Source organism: Pteropus vampyrus, unplaced genomic scaffold, assembly GCF_000151845.1.
Source record: "Pteropus vampyrus isolate Shadow unplaced genomic scaffold, Pvam_2.0 Scaffold45, whole genome shotgun sequence".
Classification (NCBI taxonomy): domain Eukaryota; kingdom Metazoa; phylum Chordata; class Mammalia; order Chiroptera; family Pteropodidae; genus Pteropus; species Pteropus vampyrus.
This window is the reverse complement of record NW_011888826.1, coordinates 5,246,558-5,260,258: the sequence shown is the minus strand read 5'-3', so window position 1 is coordinate 5,260,258 and position 13,701 is coordinate 5,246,558. Positions and strand designations below refer to the sequence as shown.

Sequence of the window (13,701 nt, the reverse complement as noted above, 5' to 3'; positions counted from 1 at the left end):
CATTCTCGCCTCATCGCCCCGCCGCCGCCCCCTCCGCACTCCCCGGCAACCGGCGTTGGGTCGGAGCACCGGGTCCGGCGCCGTGGGATTGTCGCACCCAGGCCAGACGCGGGCCGGCGACCACCTCGCCAGCACCCGGGAGTGGGGGCGATAGATCTCGATGCTTCACATCACCGCGCCTTTTTTTCCTGCCAACTTCTTCAGACATAAAGCAGAGGCCCTCCTGGGCCGGGAGGAGGGCCACAAAAAAGGCCTTGTTCTGAAAAAAGGCGACGTCTCCCCAAACGTTTTCTACCAAGCAGTGGACCTTATTGTAAGTGTAATCGAAGGCTTGGAAAGCACCGGCATCCTGGTGAGGGACTTACGGACCCAGGAGAAGGAGCTAAGATGGTCTCAGGGCAGTGCCCTTTCAGGATTTATGATCCTCAGGCTCCAAGGGAAATCTATAAGAAAACTCACTTCTGCCCTAAGTATACTTTCCAGTGCAGTTCTGGTGACCAAAACAACTTCTAATCCCCGAGTCTGGGGTCTCGGGTGCCAGAAGGAACTGAGAATGAATTATTTTTACAGATTTTATTTTGGTTTTGGGAGCTAGTCATGTCGCAGGGCTGCTAACCTGTCACTTTGATGTGTAATCAGTGGACACCAACCAAACCTACTATACACGGAAATACAAGTGTAGACTTTAAGGTTTGTGTGATCTGGCAGCATCCACACTTGTTTTACAGGTGTTGACTACCCCAGTTTCATCCAAACGGTCATGTCTCTTTCTGATAGCTCTAAGGTTGGCCTTGCCAGGATATCCATAATCTGAAATGTTTCCCTACTGTAGAGGAGGAGATAAAATATACCAAAAAACTATTTTGGATATGACTTCCAAGAATGGTTTTGGCATTGTGATTAAGTTTTATCCTCAGAAAGGCTTGTTTATTAAATAATAACTGGACCATAAATAAAGTAACTCAGGCTCTTTTGACTTCATTTGTAATGCTCGGTTCATGTGGGAAGAACTGAGTAGAGTTTCTTTGTTCTATACCAACAACATTAAAACATGGTGGTATTCTGTGTTAAATAGACGAATGTTCAAATTTCCATGAGAACTTTGAAACACTTGAATTGCCATAATGATCTGAGTCACTTGTAACAATTCCATTGCCTCACTGATAAACAGGAAAATCTGTTTTCTTTAGATCTTCCCGTTATTTTGATGGCAGTAATTTGTGTTGAGTTTGGTTAACTTGTACCGCTCTGCAGTGTCACACAAGTCTGCACTTACATTTCTATGTATAATCTGTTTTGTTGGTATCTATTGATCAGACATGACAGGCTGGCAGTACTGGGAGATAATGAGCTCTCACAACCAAACCATTTATTCATTCCTTAGGAAGCAGCAACTGTTCCTGAGCAGCAGTAATCTGAAAAAGTTGGTGCCACGTGTTTTATATTTATTTGAATCCTACTTGCTGACTGCCCAAATTCAATAATGTTCTCTGCCTATGCTTTACAACTTGGGGCTGATGGGCCTACTCAAACCAGGATGGTGTCCATAGAATATCAATTCGAATGACAGGAATCTGTCTAAATCAAATGTGGGCTAAAATCAAGCAGTCTCTTAGAATTCATTCTGAAAGACGAGAATATTTTAAACCAACTTTATTGGGTCCTAAATTTACCAGTTTTGCACAGATTTTTTTTTCTGGCTCTGTCCCTTTGTGGCAGTAAACACCAGTAAGCAAAATGATTGATATATATAGGTCATTGGCTCCTTCATACCCAAGAGAACTATTACTTTCCTTGGGACTATCTCACAGGTTATGCATGAAAGGCCTTGTCTCTTTAGAATTGTGAGTTCATTGGCCCCTCATGCTGCTTTAGAGATTTTAGATTTCTACTGCTACCAAATAATGACCCTAGAAAAGGAGAAACTTGAAGTTAGCATTTATTTCTCTTCGTGTTAAGTTGATGCTACTGCATTTAGAATAAGTGATATTTTTATAAAAGTAGAAGCAGAGAGCCTGGTTGGGAGATTCTTGTATTGGTGGTTTAGATCAAGATGGCAGCAGAAGAAATGGAGAAAAGTGGGTGGATTTTGAATGTTTTTAGGAGGTACCATTGACAGGTGTTAGTGTGGTAGATTGCATGCAGGAGATAGTGGAGGAAGAATCCCAGCTAGAGTTGTCAGATAAAATACAAGATGCCAGTTAAATTTGAATTTCAGATGAACAATCTTTTAATGTTAGTGTGTCCCATGTTCTATTCGGTACCTACTTATTACTGAAAAATTTTATAATTATCAGAAATTCAAATTTAAGCATCGTCTATTTTTATTTGCTAAACACAACAATCATATTCTGAGTTTTCTGGTTTGAACATCTCTATAGTGGTACCATTTATTGGTGATGTTTATAAAGAAATACTTTGGTAATTTTCAGCATTAGAAAATAAAGAGATACTTGGTCATTTAAGTTAAGTATTCTAGTATCCTAGTTAAGATTTAGACGGCAGGACCATATTGATTTTACTGTTTTTTTTTTTTTTAATGTCCTATGCAGGTATTAATGAAGATAAGTAGAAAAAATTTTAAGATAATTCACATATCTTCCTTTAGAATTGTTGGAAATGGCAGCTGTGTATGGCGGGTTAGCAGATGAGGATATTATACAAACTGCTATTTAAGATATTTCTGTTTTAAGATAGGATAATTGTTAAATGATTTTTATTTTCACATCTAGGAGTAGCATGGTGAGACTATAACTGTTTTTTTCTTGGATGATGTAGAAATTTAAATAGCGTGTTCTTACTGGGGGAAGAGTCACATTTTTCTCTCCACAATATCATAAACACAAACTGCCATTCCAGGATAAAACATTAGTAATCATGTCACTTCGTAGTTATATAAATTTCTAATCACTAAGTCGTACACTTGAAACTATATAATATGTCTATCAACTGTAATTGAAAAAAAAATTACTGATTGTGTATTCTATATTGGATACACATATCACATTAATAGTTTCACAGTCATTTCTTAGACTTTGGCTTTGCTTCAGACATTCCATGTGTATAATTCTCATGGTTATGCCGATATTAAATTTCTTGGCTGATACTAAATATCTTTTACTTAATATGCTTATCAATTGACTTTGTATTCAGTATGCTAAAAATACTTGTTACAGGGAAAAGTGATTTTTTATACTCTTGTTTAATCTTTGATTTCTATGACTAATCATCCTATTTTTTAATATCTCTAAGAGGTATGCCCAGTGCTGAAAATGGAGGTAGACTGCAGAATCAGCACTTAGTCAGGAATACCGGTGGGTCGAAAGAAGATAAATTACATTAAGCTTGTTAATTGTGTTTAGATCTTCTAATTTCTTAATGATTTTTTTTCTGATTGATTTGTCAATTACTGAGAAATACTTTATGGTGCGAATTTTGCCTTGTATTTCCATCAATTTTTGCGACACATATTTTCAGGGTGTGTTATTAAGTCTCTATGTAGGTTTAGAATTGATATCTTCTCAGTAAATTGAATCCTTCATCAATATGTAATGACCTCTTCTAGTAATGATATTTTCTATTTTGTCTGATATTAATATATCTATATCAGGCTTCTTTTGATTGTTTACATTATATATAATTTTTAATTATTTTAACTTTTGTATCCTTAGGTTTTAGAAATATTTCTTCTAAATAGCTTGTAATTGGACTTTTGAATAATACATTCTGATAATTTTTATCTTCATAATTTGTTCTTTTATATTTATTATTATAGGTATATTTGGATGCATTTTTACTTTTTCATTTTGTTTTTTAATTTTATCTTATTTTTTTCCCTTTGTTTGAATTAATTAAGACCCCCTGGTTCCTTTCATTTTTGCTTCTGTTTTTCTAGTGCTTACCCTTGAACTTTTGACACTTACATTTAACTTAAGGTCTGAAGCTAATCATTCTCCTTACCCTCCTTCCTGGTAATATAAGGCCCTTGGAATAGTTAACTCCTAAATTATAGTCTGTTATTGCCCAGAATTTTCCATCTGTATTTTAAACCTATAAATTAAACATTACAGTAGTCACCCGTTATCCACAGGAATACATTGAAGACCCCCAGTGAATGCCTGCAACTACAGGTAGTACTGAACCCTGTTTTTTCCTATATAAGCATATACTTTGGCATATCCGAATTGCCAGCATCATTACTCTTGCACTGTGGGGCCATTATTAAGCAAAACAAGAGTTCCTTGAACACAAGCACTGCGATACCACAACAGCTGATGTGAAAAAAAGACAGCCACTAAATGACTAAAAGGTGAGGAGCATGTGCCGTGCAAGGATGCTGGACGAAGGGATGAGTCACGTCTTGAGTGGGACAGAACAGGAGGGCAAGAGATTTTATTAGCCCCTCAGAACAGTGCCACAATTTAAAATTTATGAATTGTTTATTTCTGGAGTTTTTCTTTTAATATTTTTTGACTGCAGTTTACTATGGGTAACTGAAACTGTGGAAGGTGGAATCGCTAATAATGTATAATTGTCTAGCTAATGCTCGTATCGTTGTACATTCATATTTGGTTCAGCATTCCTTCTTGCATATCGTATCTTCCCTTTAGAATTATTTTCTCTTTCCTGAAGAATATCCTTTATAAGTTCCTGCGATGATTGTCTGATAGTAGTAAACTATGTTTGTTTTCATCTGTCTGGACATGTCCTTATGTTGTCCTTGTTTTGAAAATCAGTTTTGCCAGATGTATAATTCTCCCAGCTTTTTGAAGACTGCAAAGAAAGGCAGATGGCCAGGGAATATGCACCAGGGAATACACACCAGGCTTGCTGGAGCAGCATTCAATGGGGAAACTCAGCAGAGAAAACATTAGTAACAGGTGTGCCATGCCGCTGCCGCAGCACTTAGCCACGGGGTCAGGCTTCAGACTCCAGAAGAAACTCGGAACTTGTGGAGTGGACACTGTGATGGAACCTTGGCTTGTCATGTCCAGCTCAGCATTTGTGGCTGTGAGCTCGCCTCACCCCTTCCCTAGCTTGATTGGAGCCTGTCTAAGCCTTGTACTTGAGTTTGTGTGATGTGGATGGGAACCACCAATACTTCCTGTGGCATGATTAAGGCACTGGAGTCCTAGCCTTGTTGTTAACCAGGACTGTTTCATTTAACACAAGACCATAGCAGCTTTCTATGTAGCTACAGCCTTGCAGGAGGCCACCTTCTATTCTGGGAGACCAGCCTGCAACAAACCCATTTGATCCTAATTGTTCTCTGTAAGCAACTTGTCTTTTCTCTGGCTGCTTTTAGATCTCTGCTTTGTAGAGTTTTGCTGTTTGTCTATATAGAGATTTCTTTCTATTCATCTATCCCGATTGAGGCCCCTGAAACCGAAACAGTTTTGAAAAATTTGGAGCCAAGCCTTTAGCTCTTGGAATATTGCTTTTTCTCATTCTTTTGTGTCTCATAACGACTCTAATATTTATCTTTATTTTTTGTGCTGTGTTGTGGATTATTTAAATCTGTCTTATAATTTACTGTTTTCCTCTCTAGTTGCCTAATTTTCTGTCTATTCCATTAGTTTAAATTTTGACTTCAGTTATGGTACTTTTAAATTTCTAGTTCTATTTGGATCATTTATAACTGCTTGGTCATTTCGGATAAAAGTCTGTTCTTTTGTTATACTTTTGATGTCCTTGTATTTCTTTAAACATACCTATTGTAATATAATATTCAGATACAGAAATAAATTATCTGTAGCCTTTACAGGTTTGATTGAGTAGTGTGTTGCTTGCACCACTGATCCTCATTCAGTAATTTTACTTCTTCGCTTGTTTTATGATTTTTTTAAATTAATTTATTTTTTTTATGGTGACATTGGTTAACGAAATCCAATAAGTTTCAGCTGTGCACTTTAACAGTCAGGCACACACATGTTTACACTGTGTGCTCCCCTCTCGTAGTTAGGTTTCTTTCTCTCACCACATCTTTGAACCTCTTTACCCCGTCTACCTCCCTCCTCCCCACTGTTTTATGATTTTTGATTGTAGCCTCTTGTTTCTTGGACATTTATCCTCGGGGATTCTTCGATGTCTGGGTTTAGAATGTCTGTTTTCTGAAAGTGTTTGTATTTATTTCTGCCAGGCCACATTGGTTTCTCTGGAGGTTTATTGGGCTAAACCAGTAGTATGAATTCTAGCTGCTGTAAACGTGTGTCAAGGCAGGCTTGTGGTTTCACATTCTCAAGGCAGACTTTTTTTCCCCCAGCCCAGAGCCAAGGTCCTACCATCTCTCTCTGGAGCCTAAAGACTTTTTATTTCCAGTCTCACGGTGTTACCATCCGGGATCCTAGTAGCTTTTTCTAAATCCTTCTCTCTCCCATAGCTAGCCCCCCGAGGCACAGGGCCCAAATCAATCCAGGCCTCTACTACTCAGAGTTGGCCAAGGCCTGCTAACTTCTTCGTTTCTCTCTTCCTTTTTCATCACCTCAGCCAAGCACTGGAAACATTTTTTAGTATTTTATCCAGCAATTTTAGAAGATTTGTACTGAGATTGTTTTCTAGATATCTAATCTTACTAAAATGCCTGGGAAGGAATTCCTGCTAATTCTTTAAGCCCAGGTTTACTTAATAAATCTGTAAACCCACTGGTTTAAGAAGAGACTTTTGAGGTCATCTAATCTCCATGTCCCTCCTCTTAGTTTTATGGTTGAGGTCTAAGTAAGTAAAATGATTTAACAAAAGCTCACAGCCAACTCATGGCAGAACTAAAGCTAAGACAAATGTTTCTGATCCAAGTCAAGCCCTTTTCCACCTGTTTTAAATACTAGGCCAGTTCTTATTTTAATGGCATCTCTGAAATTTAGAATGATTCAGAAATGGAAGCCTGGCTTATGTTAATATTAGAACCTTGTGACTCTAAGTGTGATCACTAGGCCAGCAGCAGGAGCATTACCTGGGAACTTGCTAGAAAATGCAGAATCTCAGGCTCTGCCCCAGAGCTACTACATCAGAATCTGCATTTTAACAAGATCTCCTGCTGATTGTACACACTTTAAAGTTTGAGAAGCACTGTTTTAAATAACAGTAATTAAGCATTTATCTTAAATTCTTTGTTTATTTGTTTTGGTTTCATTATACTTCCATATTTATCTTGATAATATGAAGGAGCCTCATGAAAGCATCCATCACAGGGTTATGACCTTGATGAGGAAATTAAAAGACTTTGAGAACATAGGTGATATTTTCGCTCTTTCTTCTCATAGGTAGTTGAGACTTGGAAATAGAAGCACTGGCTTTATGGATGGTGTCAATGAAAGGGATTTTGATACCTGAACCCTCTTGGCCAGGAAGTAATTGCATCTCACACAGTCGGAGGAGAATATAACTTCCTAGAGTCTGGCCCAGTGATAGAGCTTTAAATTTGCTCCCAAGGGGCGGGATCAAAAGGCCGGATGAAATAGTGAAATTGGTTACACTCCTCAGAGAGTTGGCCACGGCCTGCTAACTTCTTTGTCCTCTTGGAGGACAGCAGGCAGAAGATGAAATGCTACTCCAGGGGAGGCGGGGCCGGTAATTAAATGAGAAAACCATTGGTTCAGGGACTAGAAATAACAGTAACTCAGATGTCTCTATGCAGATGTGTAGAATGCGGATAATAAAATGAATAGAATTTTATTACAAAAGAGGATTAATGTGTATTTTCGGTGTCACTGAGGCTCATTAGGATGGAACTCAGGATTGGAATCTAGGACCGAAAAGCTACAGGCCTACTCGAAAGGGAAGAGCTGTTAGGACTTGAGACAGTGGGCTCTGAATGTCAAGATATACAACTGCTGGGTAATCCATGAACCAGAGTGGGGAAAACCCCAGAAAACTTATTGGAAAGAGGAACAGAGATAACGTAATTACATTCATTTGTTACTAGCCACCTAAATGGGCAGAAAAAAATGGCAGATGTGTACCTGATGTAGATTGAAAATAGGAAGTGGCAATATAGAAAATGACAGGAGACCTTTCTTAGTGCTCAGTAAGATAACTACAGTTTCTTGACTTCCTTTCTGAAGTTTTAATTTATCTTAAGGCAGAGAATTTGAGAAGTTTACAAAATTCTGAATATTAAAGAGAAATTAACTAACCAAGTAGCAATGACAGAGAGAAACCCTTCAGAAAAAGCAGTCATATCAAGTTATTTATTGTTGAAGCCCAGGGAGATTAAGAACGATTCTGTCATTTATAGAATTTAGATTTTTTCACTTGTTGAAAGGCAGATATTGAATTCAAGGAGGAAAATATTACGGAAAGGATATTGACCCAGGAAGTTTGTGACACTGAACTCAGGGGGTCCATTTTGCCTGCTCGTGTCAAAGCCAAAAGAAACACAGACAGGAGTTTGCAATGAAGAAAATAGAGGTTTATTTAAGGAAATGGCACCAAGCCCTGAGACATAGGCGAGCTAGTGCTCAAAGACCTGGCTCCCTTGATGGCCTCTGGGGGATAGGTTTTTTAGGAAAAACTCTTTAATAGCTAAGGAAGTTGGGATCATGGGCTCTATTGATTGGTCAGGGCTGAGGTAGGAGGCAGCTGATCATTTCATCAGGTTCTGATGTCAGTCGCGTTGTAGTTCTTTCTGATTTCAAGGGGATGCTGGTAGGGTCTTTCTGGCCTTCATGGGTGTGGTGTTATTTTTAGTTTAATGAAATTCTGCTTCTGTGGTCAGCAGACTTGAGACTTTGTTCCTAAGACTGTTTGATGCTGACATAAGGGCTTAATGATTAAGGGAGTGGTCGTGCAGTATGCAGAAGGATAAGGAAAGAAAAGAAGCAGGTGAGCCTACAGCCAGTTTGAATCTAGGAGAAAGAGAAGAGAAAAAGTTGTTTTAAAGAAGTGAAAATCTTCATGGTTATAAAACTGTCAAAAATATAATTCAGAACATCTAATCCAATGGTCTTTGGTGAAGAGTTAGAGAAAATCAGACAAGCAAGTAAACGTAGAACATTATCGGTCGGTAATGTTCTTCTGAGCTTATAATTTAAAAAAATATATTTAGAAAGCAAGAAGGGCGACAACCAAAGACCAATTAAATGGATGTCACAACCCTACACGATCTGCATCAAGAAACTTAAAGCCCCAATTGAGTGGTGTTTTAAAAAAATGCTACAAATTTAAAAAAATTTTAAGCCTCCTAAAGTTGTGTTTAGGCTGCTACCTAGGGCCCAGCCTGATAGTGTAAAATTGATTTATAACAGAGAAAGTAGCTTTTATTTTGTACTCTGTTAATGATACTGACCATCAGACTGGAAGTGACAGATAAACTTTTATAAGATGGGTGAAGATGCAAAGGGCACCCATGTGCTTATGTCTCCTGGCATAAGCTCCTTGGAGGTTTCGAGTTTGGAACTACAGAATTATCTCGGTGACCTAGGAAATTTGAAAGGTGCAGAAAGAACATATGTGCATAAGTATATTTAATGCTAGTTCTAGATCAGACACATTATTTATAAACCACTAGAAGAGGAAGTCGTCACCAGTCTCCAGCACAAATTTACTAGGAAGTCATGTTATTCTAATCTAATCTCTTTTGACAGAGTTCTGACTGGTTGATTAGGGAAATGCACTTGAGTTAGTTCATCTGGACTTTGACAAAGAATAAGATTTGTTTTTTTAATGCGTTAATAGCAAATTGAGAAAGGAGAAATTAACGTTAGTGTAGTTAGGTGGAATTATATTTGTCCGAATGACTTTTCAGAGGTTGTCATAAGTATGACTGGGGGAATGTTTCTAATGGTGAGTCACAAGACTGTATCTGTTCCACATTTTTCTTAATGTCCTCCTTGTTTCAGAGGGCATTTTAAGCTTACAAAAATTCCCAGTTGAGGTAAACCAACTTTCTATATGGTGGGAGCACTACACTCTAGCTCAATCCAAGGATCATGTTGGGGTATTCAGAGCAGGTATGGCAAGCACATGACGTCATGCCCTTTCCTACGCCTGTGCACACATCTAAGGCATCCTGGCGGTCTCCCATTGAGCCCATATTGCATCCTCCTCAACACAGTAAAGCCTGTTTTACATCTGCAACCTAGAGAAATGATTGAATAGCAGAATATTCTGGACCCATTATAAATACAAAATATGGGTATTGATAAATTAGGGAGTATATAATTCATTTACCAAAATAATGATTCTAGTTCTATAATAGTTGACATAATTATATTTTTATTGTGGTAAAAACATATAAGATTTACCCTTTTTAAATTTTTTTATTAGTTTCAAGTATACAGTACATTGGTTAGAGATTTATATAGCTAATACAATGATCCATTTTTAAGTGTATAGTACAGGACTGTTATGCCACAGATCTCTACAATTCTTTTATCTTGCAGAACTGAAACTCTGTGCCCACTGAACAACTCCCCTCTTTCTCCACCATTCTGTATTCTCTTAATAAGAGTCTGACTACTTTAAATATTTCACATAAGTGGAATCATGTAGTATTTGTCTTTGTGACTGGCTTATTTCACCTAGTATGTACTCTCCAGATTCATCCATGTTGTAGCATACGACCGGATTTGCTTCTTTTTTAAGGCCGAGTAATAGCCCATTGTATGTATATACCAACCACATTTTCTTTATTCATTCATCTGTCTGTAGACATTTAGGTTGCTTCCACATCTTGGCTATTGTGGATAATGCTGCAGCGAGCATGGATATGCAAATATATCTTTGAGATCCTGTTTTCATTTCTTTTTGGGTGTAAACCCAGAATTGGACTGGGTGGATCATATCTTTAATTTTTTGAGGAACTTCTATACTGTTTTCCGTAGCAGCTCCGTCATTTTACAATCCCACCAACAGTGTGCAAGGGTTCCAGTTCCTCCATATCCTCATTAACATTGGCTGTTTTCCGTTTGTTTTTTTAAATAGTGGATGAGGTGATATCTCATTGTGGTTTTGATTTGCATTTTCTTGATGATTAGTGATATTGAGCATCTTTTAATACACGTTTGGCCGTTTATATATCTTCTTTGGAGAAGTTGTCTACTCAAACCCTTTGCCCATTTTTTAATTGGGTTGATTTTTGTTGTGGTGTTGAGTTGTAGGAGTTCTGTATGTACTCTGGGTACTAACTCCTTATCAGATACATGGTTTGCAGATATTTTTCTCCAGTTCCGTATGTTGCCATCTCACTCTGTTGATTGTTTCTTGTTTATTTTGATTTTTTTTTTTTTTTGATGCACAGAAGTTTTTTAAGTTTGATGTAGTCACTTTCATCTATTTTTGCTTTTGTTGCCTGTGCTTTTGGTGTCATATTCAAGGAATCATTGCCAAATCCAATGTCATGAAGTTTCCCCCTATGTTTTCTTCTAGGAGTTTTGTAATTTCAGGTCTTATATTTAGGTCTTTAATCTATTTGGGTTAATTTTTGGATATGGTGTGTAGTAAGGGTTCACTTTCATTCTTTTGCATGTGGATATCCAGTTTTCCCAACACCATTTGTTGAAGAGACTGTCCTTTCCCCCATTATGTGGCCTTGGAACCCTTAGTTGAAGATCATTTGACCATATGTGTGAGGGTTTATTTCTGAGCTTTTTATTCTGTTCCATTGGTCTGTATGTCTGTCTTTATGTCGGTACCACTTTTGTTTTGAAACTAACTTTGCAATATATTTTGAAATCAGGAACTGTGAGGCTTCCAGCTTTGTTTTTCCTTCTCAATTGTTTTGGCTATTAGATTCCATATGAGTTTTAGGATTTTTTTTTTTTTCTATTTCTGCAATAAATGCCATTGAGATTTTGATAAGGGATTGCATTGAATCTGTAGATTGATTTGGGTAGTATGAACATTTTAACAATATTAAGGATAGGATTATATTTTAATAATTATATGGAAGAGCTCATCATCTGTGAAGTCTCCTTGGGCTTTTATAACAATAAAATTATGCCACTGTCTTATTGAAGCATACTGATTTTATTTTATCCTCTCTCTAAGGGGTGGAATGGGAGATCAAGAGGAAGAAGAAAGGGTTCCTTAGCTCCAGTCCAAACAAAGGGTTTCGTTTTATTAAGATGCAAACTAAAAGTAACAGGCAAGGTAGTTATTAAGTGTATCTCTGATTTATACCTTCCTAGAAATTATGTGATGTATGAAAGGACTGTTCCTAGCAATCCTAACTCTTGCGATTGTACTGAAATTCAGAATAAGAATTAATAGTGAGTATTTTATATTGAGCTCTGGCAGTTTAGCCTATGATCAGTTCTTGTTCATGAATTTTAAAATGTAGAACAGGCCAATCAAAGTTTCTTGTTAGGATGGTAAAGCTGGTTCCTCCTCTCATTTTTATTTTATAAGTTCTTTTCATTTTGGTTCAGTTTTTTTTTTTTTTAATGAGCAATATCTTCTTGTTTCATGGATATAATTTCTTTGTAAGGATATTAATTATAGTCTTTTAATCTTTTCCTCTGTCCTCTGCATTGGCTCAAGTTCTCCGAGTCGTGTTCACCTCATTTTGGTCTAGTTCTTACACGTTAGAGGCTGGTGACCTTGGGTGGTCCGTCCATGTTTAAGTGTGAAGTACACAATGCTGTGTCACTGTGGGCAGGCCTTTTCTGTCGGGTTTCTCTATGGGGTTATGTTGTAGAGACCTGGCTCTCTCAAACCCTAGTGACCATAGGTCTTTTCTCTAGGGCTATTTAGTTTTTTCTAAAAATAACCCACCAGACTGCTGCTGAGAGTGGAATATGTCTCCCTGCTTTTTGCTTAATCATCCTCTTTTCGCTCCATGGCCCTGCTCTCCCCTGTGCTTGATATCTATTGTGGAGCCTCTTGCTCAACTTTTGTATAGCAAACCATGTGCCAGAATGAGGTAGGGATAACAATCAGGGGAGGAATCTAGGCCACTACCTCATTCAGGCTTTCAACCATCCCTTCCTGCTTCCTCCTTGCCTTCGTAGGACCTGATAGCTGCCATTCTAACTCTTGGGAAGTCCTGTAATTTGAGTTGGTTTTCTCTTCATTGGTACCTTCTCTGGAGGCACCTGCTATTCTGGTTTCAGGTCATTGTGGACTCCTCTGATTTGCTCTCCATTTCTTACAAAGTTGTTGTTATCTCTCATGTGCTTTTCTGTTTCTTCAATGTTGTTTGGTCTGTGGGTTTTACCATTTAAAAAATACTTTTGTTCACAATTTAGTGATATTTCCAGAGGGAGCGCAAATAAACATATATGTAATCTGCCATATTTAATCTAAATGTCTTCCGCCAGAACCTCAAGACCCATCTCAAGTCTCACACTTTTCATGAAAGCTTTTCCTAGTAACTCTAGCTGCCATTTCCTGATCCTTACCACAAAACAAACAAAACACTAGTTTGCATTTCTTTGTCATACAACTAAATTAACACGTTTTCTTCTTACTCTATCTTGGTTTTAAAAGTGTAAAGCACCTAAAACTTTAAAAATAACTATATTTCAATCCCTTGTAATTCAATTTACCTATTTTTTAAACACCCATTGTATCTAAAGCATTAGATTGATTTTGTGAGAGCAGAAAGATAAACTCAACTAACCGTGAGACTGGACATTGGGTGGGAAGGTTGGGGTGGGGCGATGTTGTGTGGGGTGGGGTGGGAAGCTGGGAAAAGCCTAGTGTGTCAGTCAGGGAAACAGAAGATCAAAGCTCCGTGGGTGGGAAAGCTTCAAGTTTATTTGG

General features: G+C 37.7%; 1 protein-coding gene across 5 annotated transcripts in view; it reads left to right on the top strand.

The window, feature by feature from the left end:
* The window catches only part of NSMAF (neutral sphingomyelinase activation associated factor), a 63,176-nt gene that overhangs the window by 664 nt on the left and 48,811 nt on the right, over positions 1–13,701 (top strand). For 3 of the 5 annotated variants that reach the window (XM_011359185.2, XM_023530061.1, XM_023530062.1), the window contains exon 1: positions 4,831–4,880. The exons of 1 other annotated variant lie outside the window; for it this stretch is intronic. In XM_011359185.2, the coding sequence (XP_011357487.2) occupies positions 4,846–4,880 (35 nt within the window). In that variant the 5' untranslated portion in view covers positions 4,831–4,845. Of the gene's footprint in view, positions 1–123; positions 314–4,830; positions 4,881–13,701 lie in introns of those variants that run through there. One more of the 5 variants, XM_023530064.1, reaches the window with a different exon arrangement.